Below are 22,389 nucleotides of genomic sequence, written 5' to 3'. Positions count from 1 at the left end.
AATAAAATATTTAATACCATACCTCACTTAGAGTCCTGTTTCTTTCAAAGGTGATAGTAACATAATCAACTATAAAATAGAAAGGTGCAGAAGTTATAAGCAGTATCTATATTTCTAAATGTGTCATTAATTAAGTATATGCAAATACGGTTTTCTTGCACTTATAACCGAGCATGTCTATTGTCTCAGATTTAATTTTTCCCTCAGTTTTAGGGCCATTGACTTATATAAAGCAAGCCTACCTTTCTACTTTATCCTATTTTTATTTATATTATTTTATTTAGTCTTTATATGCCATCATGTTGAAAAAAAAAGTCTCATTTTACCTTCAAAGTGTTCTCTGTTAGCAAAACATCTTTCATTATACCACAATTTTCCTTTGATATAGTCAACCTACATGAATAAATGAAGAAATAAAAATGTCATTTAGGGAATAGGTAGACTTAAGATATAAAATAGAAAAACTTAATAAAAAATTCTAAACTGTCTGGGGCGCCTGGGTAGCTCAGTGGATTAAGCCACTGCCTTCGGCTCAGGTCATGATCTCAGGGTCCTGAGATCGAGTCCCGCATCGGGCTCTCTGCTCAGCAGGGAGTCTGCTTCTCTCTCTCTCTCTGCCTGCCTCTCTGTCTACTTGCGATCTCTCTCTGTCAAATAAATAAATAAAATCTTTAAAAAAAAATTCGAAACAGTCACAGTTTAGGAATGGAAGGCAAATAAAAGGAGAAAAATTGTATGCCAACAAAAGAAAAGGGGGGGAGAGTGAGGACAAAGGACAAGAACATGCATTTTGAACAACACATGTAAAAGGAATAAAAAGAAAAGAAAACTTCACGTGACTTGGCCTCTGTTAGTGAGAGACGCTGGGGTCAGTCAGCATAAGACTATTATTCTGGAGCTATCAGAAACTGTCAGACAGTTATCATGGTCATGATGGGCCACAAGTTTATAGATTGTATATTGGATATGAATTACGTGTGAGGGTTTAAAGATGGCTTTGTTATAGGAAGATTCTCATGTTCCAAGTATTGTTGAGACAAAAGGAAGACCTTGCATTTTTACAGACCAGCAAGAAAGTCTTTATAATCTGTGCATTAAAAGTCTTTTAAATAGATGTCCTAAAATAGATTGTGCATAACTCTGTGATTGTACCAGAGGCCTGAATCGCACACTTTAAATGGGTGAATTTTATGTTATATGTGTATAATTATATGTTATCTGTTATAATTCATAAAACTGCCAAACAACAACAAAAAAAAACACTTCAAAATGAAATGAACAATTTATTTCAATAGTGTAGTATCTTCAAGCTAAGCTGTTACATCAAATGTAATCTAAATCTTCAGGTTTGCAGGATATCAGTTATAATATCTAGGCAATTGATCTAGAATTTTTATTGGGACTTGATTTATTCTTTTTCTTTCTCTTTAGAGTCCTTGCTTTTTTTTCATACTTGGAAGCAAACTGGTAAAATTCCAGTGAACATCCTTGGGGATAATTTCAGCTGACCAAGTTGGGCTCATTCCAAGGAAGAACTCAGGATGCAGAGATTGGTCAGGAATGAACACGTGATCCAAGTCAGGTGGGCCCAGACCTACCGGGGCTCTCTGTAAAGACATAACTCATTCTTATTGGGGCCACTAACCTGACTACATCAAAACCTGGTGCCTATTCCTACTAATAACTGGAGAAAACTGAGTGAGGATAAAGCTTTTCTAGGAAAACAGACCCAAACGTGAAGAAGACAGAATCCTACAGAGTCCTACAGACATCTGTTAGGCACTCAGTCCAGTCATGTCTGGAAGCTGGATCCATCCCCACCTTGAATTTCCTACTTACGTGAGCTAATAGCTTCCCCTTTGCTAAAATCAATTTTAGTTTGGTTTCCGTCATTTGCCTTCAGAAGGTCCTGACTAGCCGTGTAGGGGTGAGGATCCAACTGTTTTTCTAAGTTTGTATCACAAATCATGTGAAGGTTGTTCTTACATGATGTGACTTAATTGCTTCACCTGACAGGTGGGTATTATTATGCCCATTTTAAAATGAAGCAATTGAGGTCCAGAGGGTGCTAGAGCTGGTTCAAAGTTCACGGTGACGTGGCTAATAAGCCAGTGCAAGGTGTAGCTCCCATCTGTCTCCATTTACTCTTGCACTGATACCACAAATATTTACTGAGACCCCCTATCTGCTAGCCGGCAAGGGACCTTATGTGCATATGTGGCAGATGAGACAGGCCTTGATATGATACCTCATGTGTCGTGAGGCTGGTCAATGGGCCACTCAGAGGAGGGTGGTAAATGAAAGGAATTAGTGTTGATAGATTTGAAGACTGCACAGATGGGACACCCTGGGGGTCAGGGAGGGATTCTGAAGCATGAGGAGAAATTCTCCAAGTGAAATTGAAAGGAGGGGGGAGGGCCTGCTGAGAAGATAAGACATCTTCTGTGATTGAGTCGAGGTGCTGGAAGGGTTGGCTCATCTCACGGAAGGCAAGTGTTTACGATGGCTGGCAAGGAGAGCTTATGGTAAGAGCAGACAGGATAAGGCTGAAGAAGGTAAGGAAGGCTCTGACTGGGAAGGCTTTTTGTACGTCTCACAGAGTTTGAGTTTTATCCTTAAAGAACTGACCTGAAGTCCCTGCTGGGTCCACGGAACAGACTGGGGAGGCTAACAGATTTCACCTTGTGACAAGTTCCCAGTTTAGGGCCTTTGTACTTGCTATTACTTCTTTCTGGATGTGTTTTGTTAAAACCATTCCTAGAGGTCATTTGAGCTTCTGTTTAAAGCTCACCTCCTTGGAAGGCCTGCTAGAATCACCCTGTTTAAAATACTGTATTATCTCTGCTTCAGGCCCTATTGCTCTTCCCTGCTTTCATGTGGACAAGCCCGAATTACAATCTGCAGTCACATTATGCATTTACTTATGACCCTGTCTGAAGTCCACCTCCTTCAATAGAGCAGTAGGCTTCAGGAGACTAGGGGACTTCACCTGTCTCATTCCACAGATAAAATTCCCCTTGTCTACACAAATGTGGCATATAGCAAGTCCTCAGCTACTATTTGTTGAATGAAGGAGTAAGTGAATGAACAAATCATCAAGTATGAGCTCCTTCAACTACCTGCCCAAATAGCCACATATATCCCATTCCTTCCATCTTTCCTTCGATTATTATAAAAAAGGTCTTACCTAAAGGTAAATCCCTATACTTTTCAGAAGAAGTTACTTGTTCCCTTTCCTCCTCTGCCACACTACTTTGCTACTTTCAGAATGAGTGTTTTCCTCCCCTCTCATCACTAACAAAATCCCCTGAGTTTTGCTGAAATATTTTAGCTCGAGAAGATTTATTATAATATCCTTGCAAATAGTAAAAACCTCTCTGCAGGACAATTTGCATAAGTACTTATTCCTTGTGTAAGTATTTACTCACTGATCTGACGGTCTAAGTTCCCATGTACTTGGACTACAAACCTACCACTTAGAAAATTGTTAATGGCAACATTGTTTGTCATAGCAAAAGATGAGGAAACTACCCAAGCATCCATCAGTATGGTACAGGTTAAGTCAACTCTGGGAAGTCCACAAAATGGAATACTCAGAGCTATAAGGAAGGAAGGGGGGAAAGGGCCATTCTTCATTTACTAATATGGAATATTCCCCCTGATATGTTGCTAAGTGGAAACAACAGGTAAGTATATATGTAGAATATAGTATAAAAAAAAAAGAGGACAATTTATATTAATAATTATTTGAAATTACATTTAAAAATCACTGAAAAGATAAAAGATGGTGGGGATGGGGAGAAGCAGGGTGAATACAGACAAAGGAGCAAGTGAGACTTCTCAATGTGGAACTTTATATACCCTTTTTGGTTTTTAACTATGGGGAATGTAATGCTATTTGAAAATAATAATTTTTAGAGTTGAAAATTCTAATTTCCCTTGCAACATGTTCTCTCTGTTTCAAGATCTTTGTCTAGCACTTCACTTTAATCCACATAGATCGGAAACGTATATTAGATACAATGAGAAAAACCATTGTCCACCAATGTTTTCTTGTTTCTTTTTTGCCCCAATGTCTGTGCTCATTGTTTTATTTTGCTAAAGTTCTTTCCTTAGCTGGGATAACTGGGTGATGTATTCTCCAAATTCTTTCTTAATCTGAAAGATGAATGAATAATCTCTTGACTGGTAATAGGATTTTTGGACTTTGGTCCTTTTGTCTTGATAGTCTGTAGATGTGGGTTTTACTATTTTCCAGCTTCTACTGTTGTATTAATCTAATACCAGTGACGTAGATTTGCTTTTGTTCTTTCTGTTTGGAAACTTGTAATATTTTCCCCTTCAACTTCAAATTCAGATGCATACATGTTTTTCAATTCTTCCAGGATTTAGTGGGCATTTTCAATAGATAGCCTTGGATCTTTTTAAATTTCAGTGTAATCTTCTATTATTTGTGTTAATATTGCCTGTCTTCTATCTATTCCTTTTTTATTCCTTCCAAAAATTCTCTCATCTCTTAGACCTGGATTATCCTCAAAGACTTATCTTTGCCCCAGTGATTTTTACTCATCATCCCTAGATGGTCTGGGAAGTTTTTTCCTTTTCAGCTTCCATGCCACTTTTTTGCATCTAAACAGTGGCTCTTCTATCATTCAATTTATTCCATTTTAAGTTGCAATTTGTGGTATTTAGTCCCAGAAAGTATTTTTATGTGGCACTTGAAACCCTAAGCTAATAAATGTCAGAGGTCTTTTTTTTCTTGCTACGATCTCAGTGCTACTATCTCAGTACAATCTCAGGAACCAGTAAGAGGTGTTCATTGGCTCATTGTTAAAGGAGTGGATTAAGTTCTGTCTTTCTTGTTCAGTTGTTGTCTGTTGTCTTCTCCATCAGCAACATTGTATGTTCTGATTCTAAAGATCTTGTGTTCTCAGAATGCTAGGCTGGCTTAGATGCATTTTCAAGGGAATGCTCAGGTCTGGTTTGGGGAGCACCTCAGAATATGGTGATATTGGAGTAACAGAAGGCCAAGAGGTCTCTCTACCTCTGGGCTGCCATTCCTCCCTCACCTCAGATCCAGAAAGAGGCTTCCTCCTGTTGGTCTCCTCCAACTTGCTTACCTCCGATTCAAGGAGATTATACCCTTCCCACTGGGCTTCTCTCCAGAAGACCTGCCACTCTCTCAAGGTTGACAGAAACCTTTTCTGGGGGGAGGGGGTTCTCAGAGCTCTGCAAGTCAAGCTCTCTCCAGGAGCCACACCTTGTAGTCCTCCACCTGCAGGTCTTTGTGGCCAAAAGTCTTGTTCTCACATGACCCATTAGAGGAAAGACATGCCAGGTTTCCTCACTGGGGTTCCTCAACTTAACAGGCAGGAGGACAGGAGATGGAAGTTAGTGGGAGCTGAAGGGTAAGGAACAAAGCTGAGGTGATAGTCTCCTTTGTTTCCTTATCATTTTTTCTGTGTGATTTAGTTTTAGCCAATATGTTTGGATTGTTTTCTAACATCTTACTTTATAGTTGGTTTTCCATTCTTTTATCTTTGCATCTGTTTTCCTCCTTTCTTGTTTTTTTATGGGAATCAATGGATTATTCTTTAATCCTTTTTTCCTTCCTCTGGTGGGTTGGATGCTTTAAGTTATATGCCTTTTTCTTTTATGGTAACTATCCTTTAAACTCATTTGTGTGGAACTATACATTTTGCTATCAAATTCCAAAATTATTCTCCATATTGATTCTCCTATGAAACAAGGATCTTAAAATGGGTTGGTGACCCACTGAAAACTATCTCCAGTCCTTGTATTATCTGGAGTTTTGGTTCTGCCCAAGTACAAAACACAAAATTTGTAACTGTTACTTTTTATACCAATTCCATTCTTTGAACAAATATTTACTAAATGCCTACCTTGTGCCAGGCACCACGTTAGACACAGATCCCAGAGAGGCGATCATGGCCCCGGTGCCTGCCTCTGTTCGGGTTGAGAGCTCACATTCTAGCTCTGTCACTATCTCTGGCACCCCATTTCTTCCTGAGGGTCTCTTGGTGGTAAACTTTCCTAATGTCTTATCTGTACAAATTTCCTTTCTTCACCCTCATTCTTGAATGACAGAGTTGAGCGAGGTTTGGGGTCCTATTTTGACAGGTGCTTCCCCCTGTTCTTTCTAAGGTACATCAGTTTTGACTGCTCTCCCTGGTTCTCTGCTTCACATTTCCTCCAATTAGTATGGCAAGAAGTTAATCCCATTTGCGTCCTAAGACAGAAGGGCTCCTTCCTTCTAGACGGTTTGAGTAAGCGTGTGTGTGCCCACCTGGGTGTTTGCCCACAGGCCCATATGAGGATGGAAGGCGGAAGGGACACAGCCAAAGTCTACGAATAATCATGATTTTGTAGTGGTTTCCAAACTGAAGCATGCTTATGTGTTGTTGGGAATGACTTTGTTGAAATACAAAACTTGACTTTGGAATAGAAAGAAGAAATAGAAAAAAAAAAAAAAACTGATGGAACCCTAACCCCACACCCCAAGGCCAGAAGCAGAGCTGTGGCTAGCCTTGCTCCAGGTAGGCAGAGGCCCACATGGGGGTAGCTGGATTGGGGAGAAAAGTGTTAGCCAAAGCTCAGCCCTGACTTTCTTTCCAGCTGGGCACTATTGTGCAGAATACACCTCAACCACTCCCCGAGTCCTGGACAGAACATACAAAGAAAAGGTGGGGGAGACCTCTGAATAGGGAGAGGCACTTCTTCCTTCGAAACAGAAGGGGAGATCATTGCTTAACATTTGCTGGAAACGTGTTCAAGTTCAAACTGTAAATAAGATCATAGTAACAGGAACGATCTACGTTGTAGGTTCTTGTCTTGCCCCTCATCTCTCAGGTCATGGAGGAAATACCTAGCTTCTCACCAACCCTTGGGAATTAAAGCTTCTTACCCTTTCGAAACCACAAAAGTCTGCTCTGGAAAACTACAAGAAAAAAAAAAAGCACTTCAGTTTTTGCTTGCATATCAGAAGGCAAAACAAAGCCCAGCAATTTGAGTTATACTAAAGGGAAATGATGCTTTCTGTATCCTAGCAGTTACAAGCGTCACACACTAAAACCAGCTTCTAACCCAGTTTAAATAATATGCTGGAGATGTCATCTTTGGTCTCTGCTTTGTTTCACCATTGTATTAATTTATTTGTGCTTGAACTTAATTTCAGAAAGGATCCCAGACTCTTTTAAAAATCATGTAATGAGAGGCACTTGGGTGGCTGTCTGTTGAGCCTCCAGCTCTTGGTTTCAACTCAGGTCATGACCTCAGGGTTGTGGGATAGAGCCCTTTGTCAGGCTGCCTGCTCCATGGGGAGTCTGCTTTAGGTTCTCTCTCTCCCTTAACCCCTCCCGCTTCTCTTTCTAAAATAAATACATCTTATTAAAAAAAGAATTTCATGGTATGTGTAGTATATATCCTCACCAAAATGCATAGTCCCCTTTTTTCAAACCCCAAATTAACTTTTTTTAAAAGAAGATTTTATTTATTTATTTGACAGAGATCACAAGTAGGCAGAGAGGCAGGCAGAGAGAGAGAGTGGAGGAAGCAGGCTCCCCGCTGAGCAGAGAGCCTGATACAGGGATCGATCCCAGGACCCGGAGATGATGTAGAGATGAAGGCAGAGGCTTTAACCCACTGAGCCACTCAGGTGCTCCCAAAAGTAACTTTATAATTCATGTTAATTTGTAATATTATATTTAGCTTTGTAAGTTACCATAAAGTATTTGGGGAACATATATAACTTTAAAATAGATACAATATCTTCTACATGTACATATTTAAAACTTACTATAAATTTGTATAGCAATAAAGCTAGCACCACTTTCAAAGAATATATTCAATACACTAGAAAGCAAAGGAAAAAGTCACTTCCATTTTTTACATGGAAAAAGCATTTAAATTCTAAGATACACCACATAGAGCTCAAGTATCAAGAATCTCCACTTTTTGTTACAGAAAATAAGTAAACACAATTCACATACCGGTAAGACAGAGGATGATGGATAACGGAGATCTCCACTTACAAAACAACCCAGAGAGGTGAGGATAACTAAAAAGTGATTTGTTAAAACCATATCCACCACTGTAAGTTCTCTGTGTTCTAAGGGAAGAAATCATAGCAGGGGTTAAAAAGGAAGGAAAAGGTGAGCTCCCCAGCAAAGCAAAGACATTTCATCAATATTGATCAAGTGCTGACATACATGGGATAGGTGAAGAAGGTACAGTTAGAGGAATTACCTTCTCCAATTTGGGAATAGATCGTATCTGTCAGGTTAAACCACAAGATATTGTCGTAATCCCAAAACCCGGAAGAACTGAGGCCTATGTAAATGCCTAACATGAGAAGAAAGGAAGGTTAAGTCTAGACAACTTTACAAAGCAAATAACCCACTCCCCTGGTGCTCCGTCATCTGGGGCCAGGGTCCTCATCTGTCCCACCTTCCAAACAATTCTCTGCCCCACTTCAACTCCCCTCCCCTCAGTTGCGATCTCATTTCCCAAGCAAATGGAAAGATGAAGTGACTTCAGGTTGACATAGAAGTTTAGCCAATCATCTGAATTAAATTTTAAGGCTTGTGTTTTATATTGAAGGGGATCCGAATATGCCACCCCAAATATGCCACTCTGGCTTAAGGATTACTTGGAGCTGAAGGCAAATGAGAATCAACAGACTCAAGAAGCATTCTCCACCATCTCCTTACCTGCCTAAAAGCAGAGCAAAATTTTCCCTTTGGGAAACGTGCCTCCCCACCCCTGTACCAGGAAGAGAAGAGCACTCTTATCATCAGAGATGGGAGGGGCGTCAGCACTGAGACAAGTCTGCATAAACAGACTTTACTAGAATAGCTCTTCTCTTTCATTATTCTGCCCATATATTTCCTAGTCACTTCCCCGTAATTTATCATCCCATGAAGCCCGAACTTCTTTCTTTTCTTAAAATGGTATCTATGCCCCCAAGTTTAACCACTCAATTTTCACTTCTATTCAGTTAACTCCCATGAACGTAAATAATAATAAAAATTGTGTGCTTTTTTTCCCCTGCTAATCTGCCTTTGTTAATTTAATTCACAGACCTCATTCACATAACATAAGAGAGTTTTTTTTTTTTTTCTTTTCTGATGGTATTTTTGTAAGCATAAACACATTCCTATTTTGGAAATACAATCTTACTTAATACTTTAAAAACTCCAAGAAGAAATTTAAAATTCCAAGAGGAAGAAACTGTCTTTGACTTACTTTAATATTTATGATTTAAAAAACAGAAAAAATATTTGCTAATGCCTCATGAAAACCTTGTAAAAGAAGATGGCACCCACCGCATATACCTTGATCTCGCCTTTCTTTGGCCATGGGTAAGAGTGTTGAGAGTCTTTCATTTTAAATATAGAATGTTAACCTGAAGTCTAGTCAATTGGCATTAACTATTGAGGGCAGTGGGGGAGCCTACAAACAGTTGATAATCTAATACCTATCTCCTGTTTCCCAAAGATGAATGTAGGACCACTCATATCTTGAAGTATGTATTTTCACTCTCAGCTGTTTTCCGTGTAGACAAAGACATAGCTGGAAGTGTTATCATTTACTTTTTCTAGGAAGAGGAAAACTAATGACAAAAGCGTTGTCTTTCTAAGCATTAAGTCTCATTCCACAGAACAGTGTCCTATAGTCTAAGTAGGAATGACTACTGGTGTCCTCTATGATATCACATGACCAGACCCCTGCAAAGTTTAGAAATATTTAATAGAGAAGTAAGCAGTGCAATAAATGCCTTATCTTGATTAATACTTTTAGACTCAAGTTACAAGCCACTCTGTATAACGAATGACCACCAGGATTGTAGAAGCTGATGTAGACCATTGTGAAGAGTTTGGATTTTATTCTAATGGCCAAAGGGAAGCCACTGGGTGTTAGATACAGGGAAGTGACATGATTTGGTTTACCCTTAAGGAGATCACCCTAGTGGTTGTATGGAAGGTGGGTTATACAGTGGCAAGAATAGAAATAGGGAGACCATTTGAGAAGTTATGAATTAGGCTCGTGGAAAACCCATATTGATTTAAGATTTCAACAGAGGGGAGAAGTGGTCATGCTGGGGATACACACTGGGTACAGCACCATCCTGGAATGTCGTGAAAGGGAGAGTGGGAATGGGTTCTAGATTTCAGTTGTGAATAAGAGGATATAACTGGGATAAGGAATACTGGAGAGGAACAGATTTCCAAGGAAGATGAATCAAGAGTTTTGTATTGGACTTTCTGTATTTGAGATGCTCATTATACATCAAGAGGAAATGTAAAATAGATAACTGAATAGAGGAGTTCTGTCTCCGAGGAGCAGTTAGCACCAGAAAGAGATTTAGGAGTCATGGACTTGGAGACGGCATGTCTACCGAAGGACTGAGTTAAGTTTCTCAGAGAGAGGCATAATTCCATAAGGAAGGAGGGTCCAGGAAAAGTCCTGAGTTCAACAACACTTGGGGGGGGGCACACCAACCAGAAGCCCATCTAGAAAACTAAGCAGTAACTCGTGCGGTGGAATAAAATCAAAGGTGGGATCGAGAAAACCAAGAGAACAACGTATTTTGAGGAGACAGTGGTCCACTGTAAGAACTGCTGCTGGGAAAGAAAGTAGAATGAAGAATGAAAACTGACTGCTGGCAGTGCCTGGGCAGGGGGCAGAGTCTGTTAAGTGTCAGGACTCTTGATTTGGCTCAGGTCATGGTTTCAGGGTGATGAGATAGACCCCTGTGGGCAGGTTCTGCCCAGTGAGGAGTTGGCTTCCTCCTCCTCCCTCTTTCTCTGCCCCTCGCCCAGCTCGCAGGTGCACTCTGTCTCTCTGTCTCTCTCTCAAATAAATAAATAAATCTTAAAAAAAAAAAAAAAAAGATTTCACTGCTGGAACTTACCGTATGGAGATCATGGGTGATCCTGGGAAGGAACATTTCAGAAGAATAGCGAGAAACAAACACTGATCTGTACTGGGATGAAGACAAAGTGGGGAGGTGGGAAATGTGGCGCCATCTACAAAAAGTTCTTTGCACAAATTTTGCTTTGAAGGAGAACAGAGAGATGCTTAGGATGGGAGATGTTAGGGTTTATTTGCATGCTAATGGACCCAGTCCAGGGAGGAGGGAGAGCAGGTGATGCAGAGGAAAAGGTGACATTTGCCGCATAGATGTGAGTGCTTCAGATGGCTACAGGGAGTGGGGTCCAGGAGAACAGGGTGGGGGGTGACTCTGACAGCAGCAGACACTTCTCGTGAGGCAATGGGCGAGAAGGCAAAGTGTGCAAGTATGAATGCAAGTAGAGTGGCAGGTTTGAGTGGAGTTCCTCGGGATCCGTCGTGGCTCTCTACATGAACTATGAGATGAAGTCACAGCTGAGAGCAAAATGGAGAAGAGAATGCAGAGGGTTGGAGGAGTGGGAAGAGGTGTGAGAGAAGGTCATTTTGCAGAGTTGGAAAATAAATATACCACAGTAAAGAGACAGGATTTCTGGGTGGTGCTGAGTGCCCTCTTGGGATGTGATCATGAACTGACAGAGAGACCAGTCAGTAGAACATCAGAGTTGGGTCTGCATGGGGACGGAAGACAGAGCAGGGCAGGGGAGTTACAGAAGTGTGGATAAGTGTGGGCTATACAACCTATGGAAGGTAGAGAGAAAGGGTGTTGAGAAGTGGGGAAAGTCTCCGTGAGATCAAAGCAGTGCTGGAGTAGGACTAGGAGAGACGGAATGGGGAGGTCGTGGACAGGGTGAGATGCTCATGGTGGAGATTCTGCAGATAACAACATTATTGGAGACAATGAGGTCTAGAACATGGGCATAGAAGACTGGGGAAGCTCACTGGAGAAGAGGAGGCCTTGAAGCTGAGTACTGCACGGGATGGCGAGGTCACTGAAAATAGTGACAAAAATAGCATGGCGAGGGGCGCCTGGGTGGCTCAGTGGGTTAAAGCCTCTGCCTTCAGCTCAGGTCATGATCCCAGGGTCCTGGGATGGAGCCCCGCATCGGGCTCTCTGCTCAGCAGGGAGCCTGCTTCCTCCTCTCTCTCTGCCTGCCTCTCTGCCTGCTTGTGATCTCTGTCTGTCAAATAAGTAAATAAAATCTTAAAAAAAAAAAAATAGCATGGCGAGGAGGGCAGGGGTCCAGAGACTGAAGTCATCCATGAGGGAGTGTGAGTGACAGGAAGGCCACACAGGCTGTAGCCCGGAGGAATTGCAGGGAGGGAAAGTCCGAGTTCCAAGGAACTGGAAGTTTTGAAGGGAAGACAGAGCAGATACAGAGAAATGATCCCAAGGAGCAAGGATGATGACATACAGCGGCATGTGAGAGGGCATGTTACTAGGACTGGCCAGGTGACCCTCTAGGGCAGCAAACTGAAGGGGCCATTCAGAGAAAAGATGAGCCCTATGGGGGAGATCGCTGCTGACAGCCCACAAATGCCAAGAATGGCTCTGGGTAGATGGGAAGGGACAGAAGTTTGGGTCAAATTAAGCCCAGAACTGTGTGTGGTATAGGAACCATAAGTGACCTAGGAAGCTTAGGTTTCTGGGGGTGACAGACAAAACAGGGATGAGAGACAGGGCAGAAGCACTGGGAGTGTCACAGAGGAAGAAGGTGGATAGCAAGTCCAGAAGGGAACCCCCGGGGCTCCCAGAGATCTGTTCCCACAATTAACCTCATGTGGTATGAAGGTTGGGGGCAGGGAGCTGAGGCTGAGTGTGTGGGATGGGGGAGGTGAGTGGATGGCTGGGGTGGGGCAGGGACAGATCAGGGCCTCACAAAGGAACTGCAGATTTAGGAAGTAGCAGCTCAGATCCCGGGGGAACTTCTTTTTTGCTGCAGTAGAGTGGAAGGCAGCTGGGGCGGGGGGGGGGGTGCGGGGGAATTGCTAAAGCTATTTCTTTTCTCGAGAGGTTGAGTGAGACCCCAAGGAGTGAAGGCTGCTCTTTCTCTCCTGTGACTCTCCATTACGTGACCGAATGGAACAGGAGAGCTGAGAATTGCTCCTCTCCTGTGGCTCAGAGAAGTAAGGTAGGTTTGGAGAGAGAGAAGGAGGGGGTCCGGCATGGCAGCCACAAAAGTCAGAAAGTCAGAATAGGAGCTGAGTTTCCATCTGGTTGACACAGAGGAGGAAGAGGCGCAGTTTCCAACTAAACCAATTCAGCACAAGCAGGCTCCAAAAACTAGAGAACGCAAAACCATTAGGAATTCAGAGACATTTCGGGCAAGGGGGTGTGTCTACCCCTGTATCAAAGCACACTGTTTGAATCTGTTTCTTTATAATAAGTCCTGGTAGGGCAAGTTTTTGTTCTTTAAAATTATGTTATTCACATTATTTCAATCTCCCATATGTATTTTGGGATTGGCTTGTCAATTTCCACACACGCCAAAAAAACTGCTGTAATTTTTCTTGGAATTGTATTGAAACAACGGATAAATCTGGAGAGAATTAACAACTTCACAATAGTAGAAGTTCCTGTTCACGCACATAAAATATCTTATTTATTTTAGTCTTTTTAAATGACCTTTGTTAAATTTTTATAATTTCTGTCCAACAGGCCTTAAAACTCTTCTGTTTCTTTATTTACTCCTAGGTATATTTGGGGGTTTGTTACTTTCTGAATGGGATTTTTAAAAATTATAATCTTTAGTCTTTGGTGGAATGGTTTTTATATGTTGTTATTTCATTCCTCAATTTTGTAGAGTCCTGTATTCTGATTGCTTGGCTACTGATTCTTTTGGACTTTTGGATTTTTGCACATATTACATATGAGTAATGAAATTTTGTTTCTTATCTTTTAGTTCTTTTATTTCCCTTCTCATTTACTGGGCTGGGGACTGAAAGCTCACCAATGACCTAGGAAAAGCAACTACCAATGACCTAGGAAAAACAACTACTAATACATTAGCAGTTGAAATGCATAAAGATGCTATTAAAGGGTGCCTGGTGGCTCAGTCATTAAGCATCTGCCTTGGGCTCAGATCATGATCCCAGGATCACGGGATGGAGTCCTGCACTGGGATCCCTGCTCAGTGAGGAGCTTGCTTCTCCCTCTGCCTGCTGCTCCCCCTGCTTGAGCTCTGTCTGTCTCACTCAAATGCATAAATAAAATCTTTTTTCAAAAAGATGCTATTAAATACTACAGTGTTAACCCCAAAACACATACACAATAAATAAAATAATGTTATAATATGATGCCTTAGAACATGATACCTATTTACACATGGCAGGAATAGCAGATGGATTAGAAAGGCAATGAATAATCCCTGAGAGGAAGTAACGTATTCAGGGGTGGCAGGGGATACATGAAATTCGGAGAGACACTACAGTCACTATGGACATAGTCAAAAGTCAACCTGCAAGTGGACAAGGGGAAGTGATGAAGAGTAAAGTCGAAGGTACGTTTAGGAAACACTTTTACTCCCTTATGCATCTAATTTGCTCTGCCAGTGAAACATCACTGTTACAAAGTATGAGACTCCACACCCAACTTCCAGCAAAGCCCGTGAACTTACCATTATATGTTGTATTCAAAATGAAGCCAAGTAACGCTACATCATTGGCGCAAGGACACTTGGCCACTTTGAGATCTACCACGTGTGGATAGACTTCGGTGATATCTTTTTTTGTCAGTACAGCCCCAAGATCCCACTGAAGAATAGGTTCTGTAGAAGTCAAATTTAGGTGTTTAAAATGTGGCTGCAGTCTTGGGGTATGTTACTGCTATCCCTTCAGAGTTTTTTTTGTTTTGTTTTTCCAAGTTTTTATTTATATTCCTGTTAGTTAATACAGAGTGTAATATAGAGTGTAATATTCGTTTCAGGCATAGAATATAGTGATTTAACACTCCGTACACCACCCAGTGCTCTTATCACAAGTGCCCTCCTTTAAGGGTTTTAAAAATACTATAAAAGGGCCTGTCACTGTCCCCCCAAATGGGTATATTACCTCACCCTTCATCAGTTAAGAAATAGGTTGATTCTTATTTTCCAGAGTAGAAGGAATGAGGTCTTCCTGACCTTGATGGGGGCCCAGCATGGTCACTACTGCAGAAAAGCATGTGGGACAAGAGACACTGCTTTGACCATCCTTGGAAAGTACAACTGGGTTCAGGATCTATCCCTAGAAATGGAATTGTGGGATCACAGGACATTTATAATTTAGAGAGCAACGTCTGCTTCAAAAGCCCACACCACACATTCACTTGTCCTCCCATTCCAATGAAGGGGCAGCAGATAGAGAATAATCAGAATAAATCCAGAACCCCAGGAGAGGACGAGGAGAGGTATCATCAGTGACTGAGACACAGAGAAGGACTTCTGGAAGAGACCCAGAAGTTGGGCTGGGATTACAATGGGAAATCAGTCAGAGGGGGACGTGTTCTACCCTTCAACCCAGCAATCTATTCTTGGATGTGCATGCAAAGGGTTGGAGCTGGATGACGTTAAATTTTAATGACAAGAAAATCGGAGGATTTTTTTTTCTTCTGGAAAAAAAAAATGAGAAAGGAGAGTTAAAAAGGCAAGCCAGGGCAATTTGATAAAATACCGCTGTCTGAATTTCAAAAATAGTCAAAACACTTTTAAAAAGAGATATCTAATAATCAATTCTTTAGCTGTTTATATTTCTACAATGTAAATCTTCACCATCTCCCCCAGATCTGCTACAAAATCCCAGAACTTTAAGTGATGTATTTTTCACAGTTGACACAGTGTAACTTAGAATGGAAAGAAATACAATTTATAACCAAACTAATTTACTCTGAAATTCAGAAACATTTGGACTGACTCTCCAGGGCATAGCATGTCTATGCAGGCAATTAATAACCAGATCTTAGAGGACAGGGAGATTGGACTTTGTATCTGGAGCATGATTGCATTGAATTGAAAACACATTTGGGGGCACATGGGCGATTCAGTCAGTTAAGCGTCTGCCTTTGGCTCAGGTCATGGTCCCAGGGTCCTGGGATCGATCCCCACATCGGGCTTCCTGCTCTGTAGGGAGCCTGCTTCCCCCCCACTCCCACTGCCCCTGCTTGTGTTCCCTCTCTCACTGTCATATAATACATAAAATCTTAAAAACAAACAAACAAACAAACACCTTTTTACTTATGTACATGCTCCTCAAAGTCAGATACTGTATTTTAAATGCTTTAGAATGAGGGAATGATTAAAAGTCTTGACTGTCACTGAGAAGTCAAGAAGGGGACAGAAAAGCGACCCGTATGAGAGGGGATGAGTGGCTATAATTAGGAGCAGTTGTTGTGGAGTGGTCTAGGGCATGGATTGGAGATTGGGAAATAGGGCAATATCTTTAAGCATCTCTTTTGAGTCAGTAGTGAAGAAAAGAGTCCCCACTATAACTCTAACTTTAACCCTTAATTGCCACTTCTCCATGCTTTCTCCCCCGTGTCAGTATTTCAGGAAATGAGACCATCATCTACTTAATTGCTCAGTAAGAAATCTAGGATTTGTCCTGATGCCTCTGTTTCCCTCACCCCCAGTCCACCAGGAAGCCCTACCAGCTCTTCTTCCAAAACGTATTCTGAAGACTCTTAACTCCTCAAAATCTCCACCGCTAACCCCAGCCCACATCCTCTGCATCACCTCCCAAAGGGACCGGTACAACAACTGCTAACCAATCTTTTTTTTTTTTTTTTTCCATTCCTTCCCTCCTTCTTCAAGGGTCCATTCTCTGCACAGCAGCCAAAGTGATCCATTTAGAAAGCATAAATCCAAATTTGTCACTCTCTTGCTTAAAACACTTGAGCAGTTTTTCATTATAATTAAAATAAAGCCCACACTTCTTACCATGCTCCCTCCCAGCTTCTCCAAACTTACTCTAGGCCACTCTGTCTACCATTTACTATGTTTCTACATTACCAGCCTTCTTTCAGTTGCTCAAACAAATGAATCTCATTTCTGCATCTGGAACCTTTAACAACTTGCGAAACTCTTTGCTACCGCCATACCTCCATTCATTCTAAATAAGTGTACACCAAAATCTAAATGCAGTATATAACATTCTGGGTACATTTCAATATATAAATGACTCACACTTCAAATTTTTTTTTATAAAAAAACTGAATTATAAATTGTTACTTTAGTCCTTAAATGTAGCTAGCGCAGGACTTCAAAATAGCAGCCTCAAAAAGCTTGCAATTGCTATTGAATAAATGACTACTTTTTCAAAATTTGGACACTATGACAAAATAATAAAGTGCAACGTTTTGTCATTTTTGTTGCAGATATTTTAATTTTGGTTAAAGAAGTAAAACACTGTAGATAGGACTGAAGATATCTCTGTCCCCTTCATGGCCCCATTCCCAAATCTCCCCAAATGCAACCATCATGACATGGCTGCAGCTATTTCGAATCCACATTTTTATATTTTTACTACAATAGTTCTGTACCCATCAATAGTATAAAGCACTGCTTTATGTGTTTTCTGAATTTTAAGTAAATGTTCTTCTATTCTGAAACTTGACTTTTCTGTCAATGCTTTGATTTCTGTTCTTGATGATATATGTGGTCTATTTCCTTTGTTTTAACAGAATACACTACAGGCATTTGTCTTTCCCCTACTGGTGGACATTTCTGCTGCTTCTCCTTTCTCCTACCACAAATAATCCTGCAAAAATAGATGCACAGGTGTCTCTTGGCACACAGGCAGCCTTTTCTCTAAAGCAGTTCTTAATCCTCTGTACATCAGAATCACCTGTGGGGATATTTTTCCCTTTTTAATGACAGATTCCTAGCTCTGCTTGTAGAGGTCTGATTTTTATTGGCATATTAATTGGCTTTTCTTAAAGCTACCCAGGAAATTCTTTCCATAAAATGTAATATTTCTTTATCTTTACTCTGCATGCTACACAGCAGCGAATCGAAGTGGGAGTAAAAGAGTAAAAGTAAAAAGGACCTGAAACTTACATCACGCCATATGTTAACTAACTGGAATTTAAAGAAAAACTTTTCTTAAAAATGAAGGTGAGGAGAGTAAAGAAAGATACAAAGTCCAGGAAAAGGGACTTTAAAAATTTTTATATTCTAGTGCTACAGACGATCCCAAAGTTGGACTATAAACCAGACAATTGGAAAAGAGAGGTCTAGACAGTCATATCACTCAGTATTTATAACTTTAAAACAACCAATTTTTCATGGAAAAAATGTAAATGTTCTAACAAAGAATGAGCAAGAATTTTTGCTGATAGTCATTATAAAGGAAACTGTAATCCAATGAACAGTATCTTTTATAATATTTTCTAAATCAATATTATAAATATTTTATATTTCTAAAGATTTTCTATAATGTATCTTTTATAATATTTTCTATAATAGATGCAAAAACTACTTGTTTAAAGCCACTGTTTATTATGACCCCAACATGGTTATAGAAAAATATATATTTCCGTATTTCTCTAGCACCCTTTGCAGACCCCTATTAACAATTAATCACATGTATTTAATTCTTTGTCATTCCTTGAAGGTAATGTTCGTCTCTCTCCCTCTCTCTCTCTCGGACTTAGTCTAGTATACAGTAGGGTACAAGGTTTGTTGGAAGGATATTATGAATTCCATTTTACTTTTATCTGTTGGCATTTACCTCGGACATTATCCAATAGTGTTCCTTCAGTCGTATAAATATTTAATCCATGTTGTAAAGTGATCCTTACTAACCATTCTTCCACAGCTGCAATATCTGAAAATAAAAGAAAAATAATCAGCCATTTTTAATATACCAAGTTGGTGAAATTTAAGGCTATGTAAACATGACCAGCATCATTACTCTTTATTTTGCAGTCACTTTGACTGCATTTATATATAAGGTTTCTCATGTTTTTCCTACAGACAATTTGATGGTAAAATAAACAAATGAATTATGAATTGGTTTTATTACCACAACATAAGTCCAGATATTATTTAATTTAATTATTTATGTTTTTATTTTTTTACATGGGGCTTGAATTCATGACCCTGAGATTAAGACCTGAGCTGAGACTGAGAGGTGCACACTTAACTGCCTGAGCCACCCATGTGCCCCTATATAATAATATTTTAGGTCATAATTTTTCTCCAAGAGCTGTTATGGCTTAAAAAGCAAGTAATGACACTTCATGTGAAGTGGTATACTACTCTTTTAAAGTAGGCTGTGATTAACTAAAATATATAGTATAACTGCTAAGGCCAACACTAAAAAAAATTTAAGGTATAATTATAAGCCAATAGTGGAGATAAAAAGGGATAAAGCATAATTAATATGAATGACAACAGAGAAAGAAAAGTAGAGAAGAGATGGAACAAACAGGAAATAGTCTGATGACAGGTTTCAATGCAACGATATCAATAATCACATTAAATGTAAGTGGTCTAAAAACACCAGTTAAAAGACAGATTTCCAGACTAGATGTAAAAATCAGGACTGAACTCTATGCTATCTATAAGAAACCCATTTTAAATATTTATAAAGGTAAAAGACTAGGTGGGGTCTGGGGAAGCCATGGGCGGTGATCTCAGCCTGGGAGCTCTTATGACATGGGCCAAGCCTGAGGCTGAAATCAGGGCACACTCATGAAAAAATAAGCCTGACCCAAATGCCTTGGCTGCACAGGCCTTCAGGCATGCCCAGGCATCTGGTTGGGTTTGCGCACCACTCCAGGGAGGATTTGCCTCTCCCAGTGGTTCTGAAGCAGCTTGTACCTGAGTAAATCGAGTGATAATTTATGCTTCTTGCCATCACTATTTTCCATCAAGCAATTCCTGGACTTTGGGAAAGAAAATGGTGTGAGAAAACACCATATAGGTTTCTATAAATGGAGCTTCCCATGTAATTGGCTAACCCAAAAAGAGAAGTCAATCTTCTGGTATATGACTTAACTGGCCTTCAGTGGGAGGGGTTCAAAGTTGGTATGTGCATAACTATCTTTGGCTTTTAAAAACAAGAGGAGCCCTGAGGATCCCCAAGGCTTGGATAACTCTCTGCAAGTTCTGGTTGAAGTTACAAATGGTGTGGTTCCTGTGATGGTACACAGAGTGATACAAGGAAAAGCATGGATTTAATTCTTTATTAACAGTAACATCTAGTTATTTTCTGGGTTCATTTTATACCAGCTGCACCTCTTTCCACAGGTTTATTAACTAGCACACATCTCTGTTTGATAGTATACTAACCCGGCTCATCCTAAATACATGGGAAATAGTATTCCCACTGGCAATGTGGTTCATACAGTGAAGGATGTATAGGAAGCAGCCAAGAGGTTGTGCAAAGTGAGGCTAGTGGGCCATGGGAAGAGTTCAAGAGCTAGAAGTGGAAGAGTTCAATGGCAAAGTTCCAAACAAACCTCATCAGGTAGTGGACGTGCCCTCACATCTGCTTCAGATGCCATGCAAGAACTCAGGGAGAACAACAGAACTGCATGAAGAGTTCTAGAAAACAGGGATGTCTGGCTGTGAAGACTCTCACTACTTTGGGTGAAGAAGGCTTCCCCATTAGCTAAGTGACCAAGGTGATGGTATCCCACTCTGAAAAACAGCACCATAGCTACTCCAATATGGGAAGGTTTATTTTGGCTTAGACCCACCCGGTTGTTTTCCATGGAGTCCTTCCTACAGCTACAGCTCCTCCGTGGAACTAGTAACCTCAGTAATTTTTCATCGTATCTTGCTGCCATATGATATGGAAGAGCAGAAAGCCTACCCACAGCTCTTGTGGCCTCATACCTCCCACCTCGTTGTTACAGAGTTGAGTGTCTACAATCTTTACAACACTGTAGACTTCCCCATTCCTGACATGGCAGAGACCTCCCATTGCTCTTTGTGGACCCCCCCTCCCCACAACCCACCATGCTTGTCTCAAACCACCAGTTAGCGCAGGAGGCATCTGGAAGTTAAAGACATCTGCTGAGTTGGCCTTGATAATTCAGTCCCAGGGTTCTTCCCTCCCTCACAGGCATCCCTCCACCACTCTCAGATTTAAAGTTCTGCCTTCCTCCCTCTGATTATATTCTCAGTGGGAGGCATCAGTACCCTTGGGTCAGATCTTATTTGCTGTGCCTCGGTTTTATTTCAAAATTCATTTGTGTGCTTCCACTTTCTTGACTAATGTGCTCTAAAGGTTGTCTTGGGAAAACTACGCAAGAGGGTGGAAAAAGTTACGTTAGGCAAACACTAATTCACAGACAGCTGTAGTGGCTCTATCAATCTCTGACAAAGAAGAATTTCAGATGGAGGGAGTATCAGGAATAAAGAGGGGCAAGGCGTATGAGAAAGGGATCGATTCCCTGAAAAGGAGGGACAACTAAGTGTGCACGTGCATAACAAGAGGTTCAAAATACATGAATCAAAGGCTGATAAAAATGAAGAGAGAAAAGTAAAAATCCACAATTATGTGGGATATTTCGACACTCCTCTTCAGCAATTGACAAAAATCAGTAAGAATAAAGAAAAGCTGAACACTACTAAGCAACTGAGCTCACCAACATTTATAGAACACTCCAGCTGAGAAGAGCAGAATAAGTACTTTCTTCAGGTGCACTCATAAGATTCACCAATTAGACCACGGGAAACATCTTAACAAAGTATCACATGAAATATGTTCTCAGAACACAGAATTAATCTAGAAAAAAATCAGTAACAAAGATATCTGGAAAATCCCCAAATACTTAGACATCTTACAACATTTTTAAAAAGATTTTATTTATTTGATATAGATCAAGATTGAGACAGGGAGAGCACAAGCAGAGGGAGAAGCAGGCTCTCCACTGAGCAGGGAGCCTGGCACAGGGCTCGATCCCAGGACTCCACGATCATGACCTGCACTGAAGGCAGACGATGCTTAACCGAGTGAGTCCCCCAGCAACACTTCCACCCCACTTACAATGTACTTCTAAAAAACCACAGGTCAAGGAGAATGTAGTATGGCGAATTAGAATATATTTTGAATTGAAAGAAAATGAAAGCACGAACAAGCCAAAATTTATGAGATGCAGATAAAGCAGTGCTAGAGAGAAATATATAGCAGAAAAATATTTATAGCAGATAAAAGAAACAAATCACCTATCCGAAGCCGGGGTCGAAAGATAGCAATGGCCTTACACAGGGTCAAGTAGTAAATACTTTGGGCTTTATGGGCCGCAGGGTCTCTGTCCCAACACTTCAGCTCTGCCATCGGAGTGCTTTTGAAAGCAGCCACAGCAAACACAGAAATTAACGCACATGGCTGTGTTCCAGTCAAACTGTGTTCACAAAAATGGGCTGCAGGCCAGAAGTGTAGTTTGTTCACCCCTAATCTAAAGACTCCAAATTTAAGAAACTGGGGGAGAAAAAGCCATAGATTAAACCAAAAGTAAGTAGAATAATAAAT

General features: G+C 40.6%; 1 protein-coding gene and 1 long non-coding RNA gene across 5 annotated transcripts in view; one reads left to right on the top strand and one right to left on the bottom strand.

The window, feature by feature from the left end:
• The window catches only part of CATSPERB (cation channel sperm associated auxiliary subunit beta), a 120,945-nt gene that overhangs the window by 79,659 nt on the left and 18,897 nt on the right, over positions 1 to 22,389 (bottom strand). For 3 of the 4 annotated variants that reach the window (XR_001179922.2, XM_013057593.2, XM_045071187.1), the window contains exons 6-12: positions 18,634 to 18,729; positions 14,547 to 14,696; positions 8,266 to 8,361; positions 8,010 to 8,128; positions 6,926 to 6,958; positions 327 to 393; positions 23 to 69 (exon numbers count right to left, since the gene is read on the bottom strand). Coding sequence is in view for 3 of the 4 variants with exons in the window: in XM_013057593.2 (XP_012913047.1) it covers positions 23 to 69; positions 327 to 393; positions 6,926 to 6,958; positions 8,010 to 8,128; positions 8,266 to 8,361; positions 14,547 to 14,696; positions 18,634 to 18,729 (608 nt within the window). In the remaining variant the exon portion in view is untranslated. The remainder of the gene's footprint in view (positions 1 to 22; positions 70 to 326; positions 394 to 6,925; positions 6,959 to 8,009; positions 8,129 to 8,265; positions 8,362 to 14,546; positions 14,697 to 18,633; positions 18,730 to 22,389) is intronic. The other variant, XM_045071191.1, reaches the window with a different exon arrangement.
• LOC106006076 lies at positions 1,437 to 9,057 on the top strand. Its single transcript, XR_001179923.2, has 3 exons — positions 1,437 to 1,582; positions 7,984 to 8,067; positions 8,620 to 9,057. It is a non-coding gene; the product is annotated as an uncharacterized LOC106006076 (long non-coding RNA).

This window comes from Mustela putorius, unplaced genomic scaffold (assembly GCF_011764305.1).
Source record: "Mustela putorius furo isolate JIRA1106 unplaced genomic scaffold, ASM1176430v1.1 tig00000129_pilon_pilon_pilon, whole genome shotgun sequence".
Lineage (NCBI taxonomy): Eukaryota > Metazoa > Chordata > Mammalia > Carnivora > Mustelidae > Mustela > Mustela putorius.
This window is presented reverse-complemented; position numbering and strand designations above follow the sequence as displayed.